The sequence below is a fragment of the Phaseolus vulgaris genome, chromosome 3, assembly GCF_051622355.1.
Source record: "Phaseolus vulgaris cultivar YP4 chromosome 3, ASM5162235v1, whole genome shotgun sequence".
Lineage (NCBI taxonomy): Eukaryota > Viridiplantae > Streptophyta > Magnoliopsida > Fabales > Fabaceae > Phaseolus > Phaseolus vulgaris.
In genome coordinates, this window is record NC_143500.1 from 6,671,578 (window position 1) to 6,687,421 (window position 15,844).

The window sequence follows — 15,844 nt, forward strand, 5'->3', positions numbered from 1 at the left end:
CGCAATAAAGAAGAGGTGTGTAGTCAAATGTCGAATCTAAACTAGTTTAGGTAGGATCAAGTTCAAAGAGAGCATAACTAGTTTTTCTAGTGTTGATTAGGTTTTTAGGCTTTAGTAAAATAAAATATAATAGTTATATTTAAAATAACATTGATAACAATGGGAGAAGTTATTAAAATAAATTGTTGAAATTAAAATAAATTTTTGGTAATTAGGAATATGGTGCTATCTGAGATATTTCTCAATTTTACTATATTAATCTATTTTTACCAAATTTTAAATTTTTTTTATATTTTTAATATCAAAGTTTTAAATTTTTTATTTACAAATTTAAACAAAACAAATCTAAAGACACTATCATGGGTTCAATTGGATTTACCCTCTTTGCTCCTTATTTTAACTTACATCTATTATTTTTTATAAAGATTTTTGTAATCACTACATGTATCTTTAGATATATTTTTAGAAAATCAAAGTTATATTTTTATCTTTTTCAGAAAAATATGTTAGCCGTATATTTCTTTTTATTTGTCAAGATATTTAAAAATTGTTCCTTATTGATGTAAAAACTATCTAATATAACCTCCAACTAGTCAAATGTTTTATGGGTGAATGAAAAACAATTTAAATATTGTATGAAAGACTAAAAATTTTGTATTTTAAATTGAAGAAAAAAAATGTTAAAACAAACAAAAATATATAGAGTAATGAAAGAAACATTTTATCCTATTTTTTACAACCTTTCACAAATTTGAACATACCAACATGAGATCTAAGTGTGTGATTATGTTAATCATTGACACTTGATTTATGTATGTTTTTTATATATAATTGTTATAAGTTAAATTTAATTTTAAAAAAATTATGTAAAAAAGAAACTATTTAAAGTCGTATCCACTTAAACTTAATTGTAAATCCAATACATATATTCTAAATTCTTCTATGAAATGAAACAAAAACATGTGAAAATATAATCCATGAACTAACTTAAGATGATTCGTGTGAATGTTTGTCAGCTCAAAATTATTATTAACATCCAAAATGTTGGACATTCATAAAATAATATAATATATTAAAAAAAATTATTAATATAAAGCAAAATATTGTAAATTTTAAAAATAACATTTTCGTACAAGTCATAAGTTAACCTAACATATTAAATTCCTATTGTTGCCAAAGTCACTTCCACCGCAAATGTGAAAATAAACTAAATCATAAAATGATATTGATCAAACACAATATTTGTCCTAGATAATCACAAAACGAAACTATGTAATAGACTGACTGACTTAAACAATTGATCTTCTATCTCCAATCAAATGTTGGTTAATCTCTCTTAATTATTGCAATAATAAATCAAGGTAAAGAACGAAAAAAAACTAATATCTAATTTAACCTTTATTACTAGATAAAAAGGTAACAAAGTTTATTTGAAACTTGATTTTGGTTTGAAGGATTCTAATTAAACCTCGAAGAAGTGAAACAACTGTTTATTTTCATTTTCAGAGAAATCATTTGCGTACAATATTATACAATAATTGTGTATATCTTATTAATTATAAAATAATTGTGTAAATACAATATAACAGCTAAAATAATTAAACTCTAGCAATTCAGAATCAATTGTTGTATTTACCTGCTTATCAAAGTCTACTCCAGAAATACCACGATGCAGACTCAATATCCACGGGCTTATTAGCTAAATGGCAATTGGCACAGACAATACGACCGGTTGCTTCTCGGGGATTTTCATAACCCTGCTGTGCAAAAATTGGATATGCATTTGAAAAGGGTGCTCGAATTATTATATATATCATGACCGATATAGAAATGGATCGGGTAATCCCTTCTTTTATACAAGAAAAAGCATTTCTAGTTTGCATGGTCTACTCATTGATCCTGAAAATTTCTACAATAAGATTAGGTAGGTCACTCGCACAGTTCCCTATCCAAGGTCGGAACCCCCATTTTTAATTTAACGGGGATTTCAAAAGTTTAAAAAAAGGGGAAAATTAAAAATTCTCTTTTTTTAGCTAAAAACTTTAATTTAATTGAAGTAAATCGGGTTTTCTGTCAATCATTCATTGAATGCGCTAAAGAAGAGGTGTGAAGTCAAATGTGCAGAATGCAGTTGCCAAATTTGTGAAAAATAAAGAAGAGATGTGAGAGTTCTAAGGAGAGAAAAGAGGGGAGTAAGGTTTCTATGTAATAAAGTTTGTGAGAAAGTGAAAAAATTGTAACTTTAATAAGCCTCACATTTCTTCATTTCATTGACTCACGTTTTTGTCACAAACTCAACTCATCATCATTGGGATCTACTAATTATGGGATTCTATCATTATTAAATTATTGCATACAATATCGTACAATAAATAGACGTAAGAGTTCTGGAAAGAGAAAAGAGGAGTATGGTTTCTAAGTAATAGAATTTGTGAGAACGTGAAAAGATTGTACCTTTAATAAGTGTCATCTTTCTTCCTTTCAATGATCCACATTTTTACAATTAAAATAATTAATTCTGAATTAGAAACTAAAACTAATAATATGCTAGAATATTTAGTGATTAAGCTGCAAGAGTTAGTACCTGTTTTCTAGCGCTCACGGTGGAGTTGAGGAAAGGGGAAGTTTTCCAGAGCTGGTGCGGCACGCAGAGGAGTCTGGCTGGTGGGCTAGTTCGTAATGCAGTGACAGCTGGTTCATGGTGTTGCGACGACGGCTAGGGCAACACGCGACGCGGCACACAGCGTTGGTGAGTTAGTTGGTGGCGCGCAACGAGTGAAGACGGAAATAGAGTCTAACATCGTGTATGATAAAAAACAACATAGCCCTCGTTATAAATTGGTACCAAAAGTCTTTGTAATTCAAATTAGGTTTAAATATTTACATTACTTCTGCAAACAACATAATTTATTCGAGCTCTGGTATTATAATAAAATAATAATGAAAACGTAAATATATGAAAAGAATAAATCAAAGTAACAACTTTCAAAACAAAATAGCTAAAGAACGAGAAAAAAAAACCTAATATACAACAATTATTATTAGGTGAAAACGTAACAAAATTTATTTGAAACCTGATTTTTGGTCCAAATGATTACATTTTATAGCCTCAAGTCTCCCCTCCTCGAAGAACTGGGGCAACTGTTTATTTTCATCATCTGCGTACAATAACGTACAATAATTGTGTATACCTTATTAACTTTAAAATAATTGTGTAATACAATATAACAACTAAAATAATTAAACTATCGCACTTCAATATCAATTGTTGTATTTATCATTGTGTGTATGATAAAACCGAACGCATCACTCGTTATAAATTAGTACCAAAAGTCTTTGTAATTCAAATTAGATCTAAATATCTACATTTCTTCTGCAAACAAATATCTGTTTTCTCCTTGGTTTACAAAGGTAAAAAAATGGTTCATAGTATTACATAAATGTTTGTTTATTTTCATCTTCTGAAAAATCATCTGCGTAGAATAATTGTGTAATACAATTTAACAGCTAAAATAATTAAACTCTCGCAATTCAATATCAATTGTTGTATTTACCTGCTTATCAAAGTCTACTCCAGAAATACCACGATGCAAGCTTAATAAGCTAGATGACAACGACGAGAGTCTATCATAGTGTATGATAAAAAAGAATATAGCCCTCTTTATAAATTAGCACCAAAAGTCTTTCTAATTCAAATTAGGTCTAAATATTTAGATTCCTTTTGCAGACAAAAATCTGTTTTCTCCCTGGTTTACAAAAGTAAAAAAATGGTTCATAGTATTACATAGAATAAACATCTATTATATTAAGACATCACATAATTTTTTCGAGCTCTGGTATTATAATAAAATAATAATGAAAACGTAAATATATGAAAAAAATAAATCAAGGTAACAACTACCAAAACAAAATAGCTAAAGAATGAGAAAAAAAAAACTAATATCTAAATCATGAGTACAACCAAATTAATTGCATATAATTGCATACAATATCGTATATAATAATTACATACAATTATTGTGTATAATTTGATAATTATTATTTCTTTAATCAAATTCAACTTCATTAAAAAAATATAATTGAATAATTTGAAAAAAACAATTTAAAACTTGTATAGTCTTTTTAATGAACGATACCTAGTTTTGAATAAGAATTAGATGTGAACCAAGTTAATTGATTAAATATCACTTTTGAAGGCTGGTTTTAAAATATTTGCTAATAATATTAATGTTATAGCAGTAAAAAATAAATAAATCTTTATTACTAATATGTACTTAAAATGTCTTTGAATTTCATAATACAAAATTTCAAAATCGTGAATTACTACACAATCATGTCTTACATGTTGCAAAGGTTAATTATTTGTCAAAAAAATTATTTGAAAATAGAATACTTTAATTGTCACAGTTTTAAGGAATAATAAGAAAGTACGATAAAATGAAAACCTTAATCAATCGAGTAGTCTACTCGCAATAACAAAATATCCCCTAGGATTGTGATTTGGTATGAATACAAATGTACGTGTAAGAATTCATTCTTCTATAAGTGATAAAAAATGAAAAGAGAAATAATAATATTGTCAAAGATGTGAAATTAGTATCACAACTCTTAATGAACCATGGTTAGAGAATACAATGGTCTAGAAAACAAAATTGCTTTTACCTTCAAGAAAAAGCTCACTCGATGTTTGTGCTTTATAAGCTTTGTTGGCATGCATCTTGCATCTGAGTTAATAATGTGTTAATCATTTTGATGTTAGAGGAAACATAAATCTAAACTAATTAATATTAATTGGTTTAATTTAGTTTGAATTCAAAACTTTTTCAACTAATCCTAACCAAATTAATAATATATGAATTGGTTCAGATCACTTAAAATTTAATTGAAAAATATCAATATGTTTTTTTCAAAAATAAAAAATAAAAATTTAATTGAAATTCACTATGTATTTGGATTGATGAGAGGATTTGTGGGAAGGGGAGGAAGTGAATTTGTGAGAATTAGAGAGGATGTGTGAGGATATGTGAGGTTGTTTGGATTGAGGATGATAGAATGAATTTGTGAGGATAATTTATTGTAAGTTTACAAATTTATCATTGTTATTAAAAAATATTTAAATAATGAATTGTGATTTTTTTGGTCTAGGTTTGAATCAATTAAAATTTTCTAATATACACTTTCCATAATTACTTATATTTTTAATAAAAAATTAAAAAATATAATAGAAGATAATATTTATTATTATAATTATTTGTTATTTTATATAACTATATATGTTTTTGTTGATATTATAATTTTATTTTTTATTTTTATTATTTATAATTTTATGTTTTCATTAATAGTACAATTAAATACTTTTGAAATTATAAATAAATTTATATAATATTTAATTTTGTATATTTTAGTAAAATGCATGCACAAGGATATTTGGATAAAATACAATAATTCTATATGAATATCACAAATCTCTTCATTTGTGTGAACAATGAAAAAATCATCCACCCTCTCTCCCACTCTCATGAAACAAACACAAAAAACACTCATTCCCAAAATCAAATCAATTTAATTAATTCAGTTTGTATCTTAGATCTATGAAAACCTCAAATTAATACTCTAAATAAATTGTAAACTTTTAACTTGTTAAATGTAAACCTTTTACTATTAGTATATCAATACCTAATAATATTAAAAGCATATAAATATTAGTATAACAATCTTTAGTCAATGTGGATCTCCAACACACCCCTCACGCCGAGACTGCCAACTCGTGCGTGGAACTATATATTTTGGGTGGTCCGATAGCGGGTGACACGATAGGCCCAACACAAACACTCGAACACTCGCTAGGATAAGCTCGAAATGACTCTGATACCATATTAAGAAGTGGACTTTAAGCCTAACTCAACCCCATAAAACCGGCTCGATGGGGTTAAGGTTTGCACCCACTTATATATCATGAAAGACTCTAATCTCTAGTCGATGTGGGATCTCCAACAATATAGTCCATATAATTTTTAAATTGTTTTATTTCATAAATTTTTCTTTTTAATTATGAATTTTTTACTTGATAATAACAGCTAAAATAATTAAATTATAGCACTTTAATGTTGTATTTACTGCTTATCAAAAATCTATTTCATAATAAAAAAATAATTTGTTAATGGTTACTTACATAGTCACATAGTTATAGTTATATTTAAATCTTTCCTTTAATTTAAACATTTTAATTATGGTCACAATTTTTTTTATAAAGAGATCTAAGTATCTAACATAAAAGCTATAACAGATAGATTTACATAATAGCTATAACATGCAAACTAATTAAATTGGTTTAAATCTTATATGGTTACTTACATAGTCACATAGTTATATAGTTATATTTAAATCTTCTAACCTTTAATTTAAACATTTTAAATATGTTCACAATTTTTTTTAAAGAGATCTAAGTATCTAACATAAAAGATATAACTGATAGATTTACATAATAGCTATAACATGCAAACTAATTAAATTGGTGTCATCATGTTGCTGTGACTTGGTCTGCAGTAGAGTGATGGGGGTCAACATATTGTAGCTACAAGCATCAAAAGTAATGTATATGGAGTGATGGCCCTGATGTTTCCTGGGAGTTTATGGTGCAATGATGAAGAATGAGCCAATTGTTTGTTTTTAAAGGAAGAGCAAAAATATCTTACTCTGTTATTCAATAACATACCATCATATAAACATATTCAATAACATACCATCAATAAACTCTGTTATTATCTGACTGCTTCATTTTTTTTTTTTGGCTGGAATTCCTTTTAAAATATTTATGCTGTAAAATGAGGAAGGTTGATACAGATAAAACTTTGACAATTCATTGCAAGTTGGATCAGATTTTGGGTTATTTATAGGTAGATAAATATTGAATTAATAGTTATAAATTATATAAATTAATAATAAAGATTTATATTATTATTTTTTAATTTTAAATATTTTGTATGATTGTGTTTTAACTTTACCTTGTACAAGCCTCATAAACTCCTTCCAAAATACATATTTTCCAAAATACATATTTTCCAAAATATGTATTTTCCAAAATACATATTTTCCAAAATACATATTTTCCAAAATACATATTTTCCAAAATACATATTTTCCAAAATACATATTTTCCAAAATACATATTTTCCAAAATACATATTTTCCAAAATACATATTTTCCAAAATACATATTTTCCAAAATACATATTTTCCAAAATACATATTTTCCAAAATACATATTTTCCAAAATACATATTTTCCAAAATACATATTTTCCAAAATACATATTTTCCAAAATACATATTTTCCAAAATACATATTTTCCAAAATACATATTTTCCAAAATACATATTTTCCAAAATACATATTTTCCAAAATACATATTTTCCAAAATACATATTTTCCAAAATACATATTTTCCAAAATACATATTTTTGAACACGAGTATTGTTAGCCGTTAGATTTAAATTAAATAAAAAATCTTAAATTTGGTGTCAGTTGTTTAATATATATTTCACACTTTTATTCAAATTTTTCTTCACATTTGTTTTAATATATATATTCTTCCTCACCACATCAAAGACATTTACTCAAAACGGTGTCAAAACAGTTTTGGTTGGGACAGGGTGCGTTAGCTTGAATCAAATAAATTCAAAGAGCAGATTCAGAAGTTAAATCTTCTTGAACCCAAAGAAATTGAAAGATCAGATTCAGACGTGAAAGCAATTAAAAAAAAGTGAGATATTGCAGTGATAAAGGGCCTGAAAGATCACAGAAAAATCAAATTCAGACGAGTGACACTGCAGAATTTGATTTCGCAAGTTTATGAAAAACGATTGATTGGACCGTAGGGTTATCAGGATCCATTCAAGAAGCTGAACTTGCACTTTACAATTCTTCAAATTTCAGAAAAACAAACTAAACCTAAAAACAGAGAGCAATGGTGCACGATGCAGAGATAGAGATGAAACAATTTGGTGCTGTTTATAAAGGCGTTCTCGCTAGGGTTTGTGTTTGCATATGGGGCTACAGGGCCTTCAGCCCAATTATTATCTTAGTTGTGAGGGTATTTCTTCCTACACCCCAACAATGCACCCTATCTGAGAAAAAGACTATTTCACCCCTTTTAAAATGACTTTATTTTGAAAATTAAAAAAATGTGTTTTGAAAAAGATATTTTAGAATGATTTTTTTTTTTCGAAAATACTTTTTACCTATGGAACATCCTTATTTCGGAATTAGCCAAAACTATTAAAACTTTGATATTTTGAAGAAAGTAGAGGTGCAGGAAGAAAATTGTAAGATTAGGAAACTAAGGAAACTAATTGTGATTTGATTTCTGCAATATAAAATTGCATATTTCACTCTTGTTTTACATATTTTAATAGTAAATATACATTGTTAAAAGAATATAGTATACTTTATTCAGTGGAAGTTTAATTTTAAAAATCAACACCAAACACTTTTTATTATGATATTTGACATTTTTTATTCTTAATTTTGCACTAATATTATATTCAAAATATAATCGGACTTTCTGTGTATTCTTAACAAAAAAATACAAATTACAAATGCCAAAGAAAATTTCTAAAAATTAAAAGTCCTCCCTATGAATGATTGTGTTAGTTCCACATAATTTATTTTTAATTTTCTCAACATAATTCCAAATTATCATTCTTTTTACAATCTCTTTATAATCACAGTCCCATTGAAAAATAACATTCTTTGTTTTTTTCCTTTTGTGTGATTTTCTGTACTTGGCGAAATATTTGTGTTATTATGCTGTTTATAATCTCTTTATAATTGTAACATTTTATAAAATTTGTTTTTTCTATGAGATTTAAACTAAAGACTTTTTTTCCTCTTTCATTGCCTAAATCGTTTAGTCGTTTAACTTGATTGAGTTATAAAATGATTTTTCTTAAAATAGTTATCTGTTGCTAAATATATTTTAAAAGTAATATGACAGATATTGTATTTAAAGTATATTCCATGATCAGTCTATTTCATGATCGAGCACACGGTACAAAGAAGTCAATACAGCTGACTCCAACTATAATTTTTGACATTGTTTAAGTCAGCCAACAATAATAGATACATTAAATGTACCTTACTACCTCAAGAATCAGGCATCAATAGGCTTCCAATAAGTGTTAATACGAGGACTCGAGCAAGATGAACAATAACATCATTGGTTGCATGACATGGCAGTTCCTGAAAAGAAAAGTGTTGTTAAGCCAAGACAAATTAATTGCATTTCCCTTTCACCGTTGTAGCGGGTGATATAAATCCGAGCAACTGCTCACACAAAGATATTAAATCACCACTAGTAATCCTGGTGACAACCTCTCCATCAATAGGTAAACCTAATACCAATTCCACATCTTCCAAAGTAACAGTTGTTTCACCGAGACAAAAGTGAAAGGTATGGGTCTCTATTCTCCATCTTTCCACTAATGTTGTAAGTAGTACGTGGTTGAAGTCAATGTTCTTAAATTTTAACAAATGTCCAAAATCAAAATGATTAATTAACTGTTTGACTCGTTGGTCAAGTATGTCCTCGTGCTTTAGTACCCAGATTGAATGTCTTATGGGTCTCAATAGTCTTTCATTACATTCCCATACGCCTTTAGTAACATGTTTCTCTTGGAGTCGCAATATAGACATATTCGCGGACGACGATGAGATGTCATAAAATTCTAATAAGATGATTCTTGAAAATACAACCAGTTTTTATAGTATTTTTTTAGATAATTCCTATAGAAAAGAATATTCCTTTGTAGATATCAAATATAAATACATTTTAGTTATTTTTTATTTTATTTAATAAAATTACACTTTAAATTATATTATACACTATTGTCAATAAACATTTATTTTTTTAAAATTAAAGATAAGAAAAAAGATATGTGTGGCTATGATATACTATAAATCTAATGAAAAAAGATTTATGTTTGGTCCAACCTAATGAATCCAGTCAAAATTTTACTTTGTTATCCCCATATGAAAAACCATGAACTTTTATAAATCACTTTACAAGTTTCTCTATACAAATATTTTGGGGAGAAAATTATCATTGTATGTACCTTGGCTCCTCAATGCTTGTTGATGTAATCTCGGACTTTGGATCCCTCACAGTAGAGGGGTCCCATTTTTCTTACTCCATAACCTCCCTTCCATTTCTGAAATATTCATCAATGGTATCAAGTTCCAACCCATTAGCACCCATTAACCAGTGAAACAAAGAGAATTCGGTGGTGAGTGAGAGAATTGAACGATCTCTTAAACTTGATAGCAATGTATTGAAAAGCAAATTGAGCTAAGAAAGGGTTATTGCCATTGCTACAACCTTTCTTCATATAGGGACTGATAAATGGTTTGAAATCACTAAACCATTCACATTGTGCATTGTGCTAGAGGAATGTGTTCAATCTTTTTCCTCAAGTAGATCAAATTTGGTGAGTGAGAATTTTTTTGTTATGGAAGGCTGGATGTGCAATGATGTTTTCAAAGAGAGCCTTAGCTACCAACATTTTGTTGGTAGAAACCCCTTTACTGTCTGTAATGTACTGATCATTCATAGTCAGATAAAGCAACTGAGAACATTACAACATCCGTGTCTTCAAACATCTCCAACCACTTGCACTTTGCTCCAAGCCTTTTAGATGTAATCTGATAAGTTGGTATCTATAAATAGAACATAAAGTGGGGGGTAAGAAATCACCTAACAAGTTAAAGCAAGTACACATACAGCATAAATAAATGTGTATGTATAATGTAAGTATCAGTTACTATATTCCTAATGAAGTTGGTGAGAACCTGAGAGAAGAGTCATGTTGATACTCAGCATACAAAGAATCCTCACTGCTTAATTTAGGAAAAGAAAATTCCATTGAAGTGAGGCTGTTGGATAATGATATGCCCTCGGCATACAAGATGTCCATATCAGATGGCTCATAGTATGTCTTTGAAATTTCAACAGCCTGCATGTGAGAGAGATAATGAGACTTTGATGAAAACCTTGTGTTCATTGATGTGATGCACCTACCATACTGATAACCAAATACCTTCACAATCAAAATGATTTATTCATCTACTGCTGAGCTGAGACAATAAATTGTTCATCAGATCATTATAAGTAAAGTTTATCACTTGAAGAAAATTTTACCACTGCTTAAATTCACAAAGTCTCTAGTAATCAAGTTAACTGATTTACATGGTCATGAACCTCATTGAAACACAGCATTCAAAAGGGATTGAAAGAGCAAAAGAAAAGAACAAGACTGTGAGTGTACTAATACAAGGATAAAGCTTTATTCAAATTCTATGCAAATTTATTGTCTAGTTTCATCTGATTATGTGTCAACTAATCAATGTTCCAAACTCCATGCTGAAACAAGATGAGCAGATGGACCACCAAGTATTAACTTACACGGTCTAAAAAATAGTTTGCACTTCTAGGCAGCATTTATAGTTCATTTCGCCCTTCGTACGTTGCTTGAATGGCTTTATTTATCCTTCCACAAGTGGTCCATATTCACCTATAGCAGCAGGAAATATTGCATCCAGGTTACCGGAGACCATGTATTTAAGTAGCCAATCTCAGAAAGCTTTCAGTCATGGGCCAATGGAATAGAGTGCTGATATTCCTGTTGCAAATTGAAATTCATGACTTCGCTCCATAACACTAATCTCCAACCCCACTAATACCAGACAAACTTCTTATATCATCTAATTAACAAGTGTCCCATCTTTTAGGACCAATGTGAAAACATAGGCACAAAACTGAAGGTGAAAAAATTTCTATTAAAACTGAAATCACATTACAAATAACTCTTGATAAAGTCTAAAAAACAATGAAATTCTGAAAAATAATTTTGTACTAAATTACTAATACAAATCAGATAGATTAAATAGTTTACTAATACAAGGAAAGCCGTACATCTATTGCAATTCTAAAACCCAAACATACATAGCTTAAGCATTTCTAGTTGAGAAACATATCAAAGTTGACAATACTTCTCTTATTTTGAAGATTGTCGAAGGAAGGTTCAAAAAATTGTTGTCCCCCCTACTTCATCCAAAGTCCAAATAGAAATAGTTTTCTGGTTAACATTTTATAGAAGAGAGAAACAATTACCTGATGAATTCAGCCACAGGCCTTTTTCTCCCCTCCAGCAGTATACCAAGGTAGGTAAAGAGGTTGCTTTGGATCACCAACTTGATATTTTGGAGCTCATTTTCAGAGAGAATATTATACAGAAGCTTGGTCTAAGATAAATGATTCAGTCTTTAGTGTCATCCAAAATGAAGGTTTTAATTTAAAGCATAAAGAATTATTCCGAACAGCAGTCACATATACAACAGAAGACGAATGTAAACTCCAAACTTTTGAAAAATTTCAACTTAACAAATAAATTTTGAAAATATAGATGAAGCACTCCAAAGTTATCTGGACCTCCTGAAAACTAGCAATGTGACTGCTAAGAATCCACAACTTGAGCTGTTATGACCCTAACATTGAGACTAATGGGTAAATTCAAGAGCTGTACATGAATTGGACTATTCCTCTGCATTTAAAATCACAGCAAACGCATGTGTTCTTCCAGTTCAGTAAACTGCATGCATTCGAGCGCATGAATAAAAGAAAAAAATGAGTTTTCTCAAGAGAAATTTACACGTGTTTTACAAAAGAAATGATACACGCGAGTCAAAGTAACCAAGAGAAAATTATGAAGTACTAATGAAATGTAATATAAATAACAAGCAGTCAAGAAATGTTCCAAAGAATATCACACGATATCCAATTGACATGTGACACTCAGTTCCAAAAGAGTCTAAGAGAAGATGAAGAAGCTTGAAGACGTGTGTGAGACTCTGGGTAAAAGAGTTGAAGATGAGATGAATTTCATTATATTTTTTTATTTCTCTTCGCTCTTCAACTTCTTTCTGCCCTTCACAAAAGGGCAACATCATGGAGCATTGTGATACTCTTAAAAGAGAGTATATTGAGGTCATAGTAAACCAACTATGGTCTTCAATATACTGGCTCTCTAATGAGATAGAAATAGAATCCAGATTAGTATCCTGCACATCAAATTAGTAACACATTATTTAAATAATGAAATCAAACATTTTAAGTCATAAAAGAATATGTCTAGCATAATACTTACTAGATGCGGATACTTCATCTAAAAGAACTAGACTTGTAGAAGAGTAACCTATATAAAGATCTTCGGATATCGTCCTTCCAATATTGTTAAGGACAGTAACAGTTTCATGGCTTATGTCCAACAAACGAAGCAAGTATTGTGCGGGGTTGAATTCCACACCAAACAACAACGTACCATCATCTCTGTGAAACAATAGAAAAGGAAATCCCAGTATATGCTTATGAATGTCAGGATTGATGCCAAATAAAGTTGAAGAGTACACGGTTAAGGGTTTGTTACTATTTTGAACAACAAATATCCCAACAAATACCCCGCTTTCACAGAGTTGAGGATGATAATGAGCGGCCACCAAACTATCAGCAAGTAAAAGCTCCCCAAAAACTTCAGTTTGAGGATCAAATGTCAGAATGAAATAATACCATGCGTTTTCAACCCATTTCTTCGCACCCCAGTGCAAAAGTCCATAGTAAACCACACCATTATAACCAAAACTCTCAGTAGTACAAAGTGAACAATTAGGAATTTCCAGAGGTCTCCAATCATCTTCTACATAAGTATAGACCCAAGCATTGCGCGGAACATTGCGCGGAGGAATGAGCTCACCTTTATCATTACGGTAGTAATACTTTGGATCTGAATCAATTTTAACAACTAAATAATCGGATAATCCACGACTAATAAAGCCGTAAGAGTAGATGGATCTACTACTAATAGAACCGTAAGAGTAGATGGATCCATCTTCATCATCATGTAAGGCAAGTTCAAAACAATACCGAATCATTGGATTGATGAAGAAGATATCGTGATTCCTTTCCATGCATATAATACCATTACATATACCGATAATTTTGTTATGAAAAGTAGGATGCACGAACGGCAACGTCAAGTTCTGAAACAGAGTTAGATGATCGTCATCCTCGCAGAGACAGGGGGTGGAGGAGGGCACAAGAACAAAAAACTTGTTGCGAGACTTGCTGTGATGTCGAGAGATAAAATCCGGTGAAATGAGTAAGGAATGGTGTAAATGGGAGAGAATCATGAATCTCACTATTGCCTTGCATGGAAGGTATGAAAATATCTCCAGTTGAAGATCAAGGGGAAGAATGGGAAGAGACATCGACATCCGTTATTAAGTGAGAGTGAGTATGAGTTTAATGGGAGTATTATGTATACATTAATATTCAAATTGTATACAAAATATCATTTATAATTTTTTTTAATTTAAAAAAATTATAAATTTTATTTATTATTTACGTATTTTTAATAAGATTTTAAAAAAATAGGTTGTTAAATATTATGATTTATTTGATTTTCATAAGAAAAATAAAATTCGAATTACAATTAGAAGATGAAATAAATAAAATAAATAAATAATGACAGTAGAGAAGAAAAAATAGAAATTGGTGAGTCACGAATTTTCAATAGAGAAACAGAAAAGGTAAATAATTTATATATATATATATATATAATTTTATTTTAGTTTTCAAAACCAAACTAAACTATAATATCATTCTTAAAATAAAGAGGAATCATTTTTATATATAGATATAATATATTCGTATTTATTAAAATAAATTATAAATATATATTTTTAATATAAATATGCAAATAATAATATTATTTTATTTGATTTTAAATATTAAAAAAAATTATGTAATTTAACCATTAATATTAATAAAACTAAATTTTAAATTTACTAATTTTATAAAAAAATAAATTACATTAATAAAATTAAAATCAATAATTAATTGTATCCACTAAAGCACTAAAATAGTGATTAGATACTATTATAGATATATAACAGAAATAATTTTTTCAAAATTCAAATTTAAAAAAAAAAAGAAAAAAAGTAAGGGTTAAGGAACTAACCATTAAACCAAGTTTTAATTCAAAATTTTATTTTACTTATTCTTTTCAAATAGACATAATGCATCTCTCAAATAATTTTTTTCAAATTTAATATTAATTTTTTTAGTTTTAAATTTAAGTAATTATAAAATAATGAAATAACCAAAATAAAATAATAAAATGAAATATTTACATCAGAATAAAATAGGAATAAATTTGTGTGAAAAAAAACAACAATAATGAGAAATATCCTTTATATATAATTATAGATATTTAATTTTATTATTTTTAATTTTTTAATTATTTTAAAATACAGTAGAGATTTAAGTAAATAATATCTCATCAATGCAATTTATTTTTTTATAAAAATAGTAAATTTAAAATTTGCTTTTATTAATATTAATAGTTAAATTACATAATTTTTTCTTAAAAATTTAAAGAATCTATATTCAATAATCTAAATAGAGAACAAATTGTGTATGTAAACTAATATTTAAAATAAAATAAAATATTATTATTCTCATATGTATATTAAAAGTATAAATTTATAATCTATTTTAATAACTACAATCTATACCTATATATAAAAATATTCTCATCTTTAACTTCTCTTAATTTTTTTTCTATTTTATCCTTATATCAATATTTGATTTTACTTTATGATCATGGGCATTGCGTCATTTTTTTTTTCTAAAACATTTGGTGTAGGCTGATTTTGAATTGAAAGAAAGGTGGAGGGGCATATTTTACATTTCAGTCATTTCCTATTTTTTAAATATTTATTAAATAACTAATTA

The 15,844-nt window shown here is 28.2% G+C and overlaps 1 protein-coding gene across 1 annotated transcript; it reads right to left on the minus strand.

The window, feature by feature from the left end:
* Nucleotides 1-13,167: 13,167 nt before the first annotated feature.
* On the minus strand, nucleotides 13,168-14,322 carry LOC137838999 (uncharacterized). The gene has a single exon (XM_068648129.1). It carries the CDS (start codon nucleotides 14,320-14,322, stop codon nucleotides 13,168-13,170), a length of 1,155 nt encoding a protein of 384 aa, XP_068504230.1.
* Nucleotides 14,323-15,844: the final 1,522 nt, after the last annotated feature.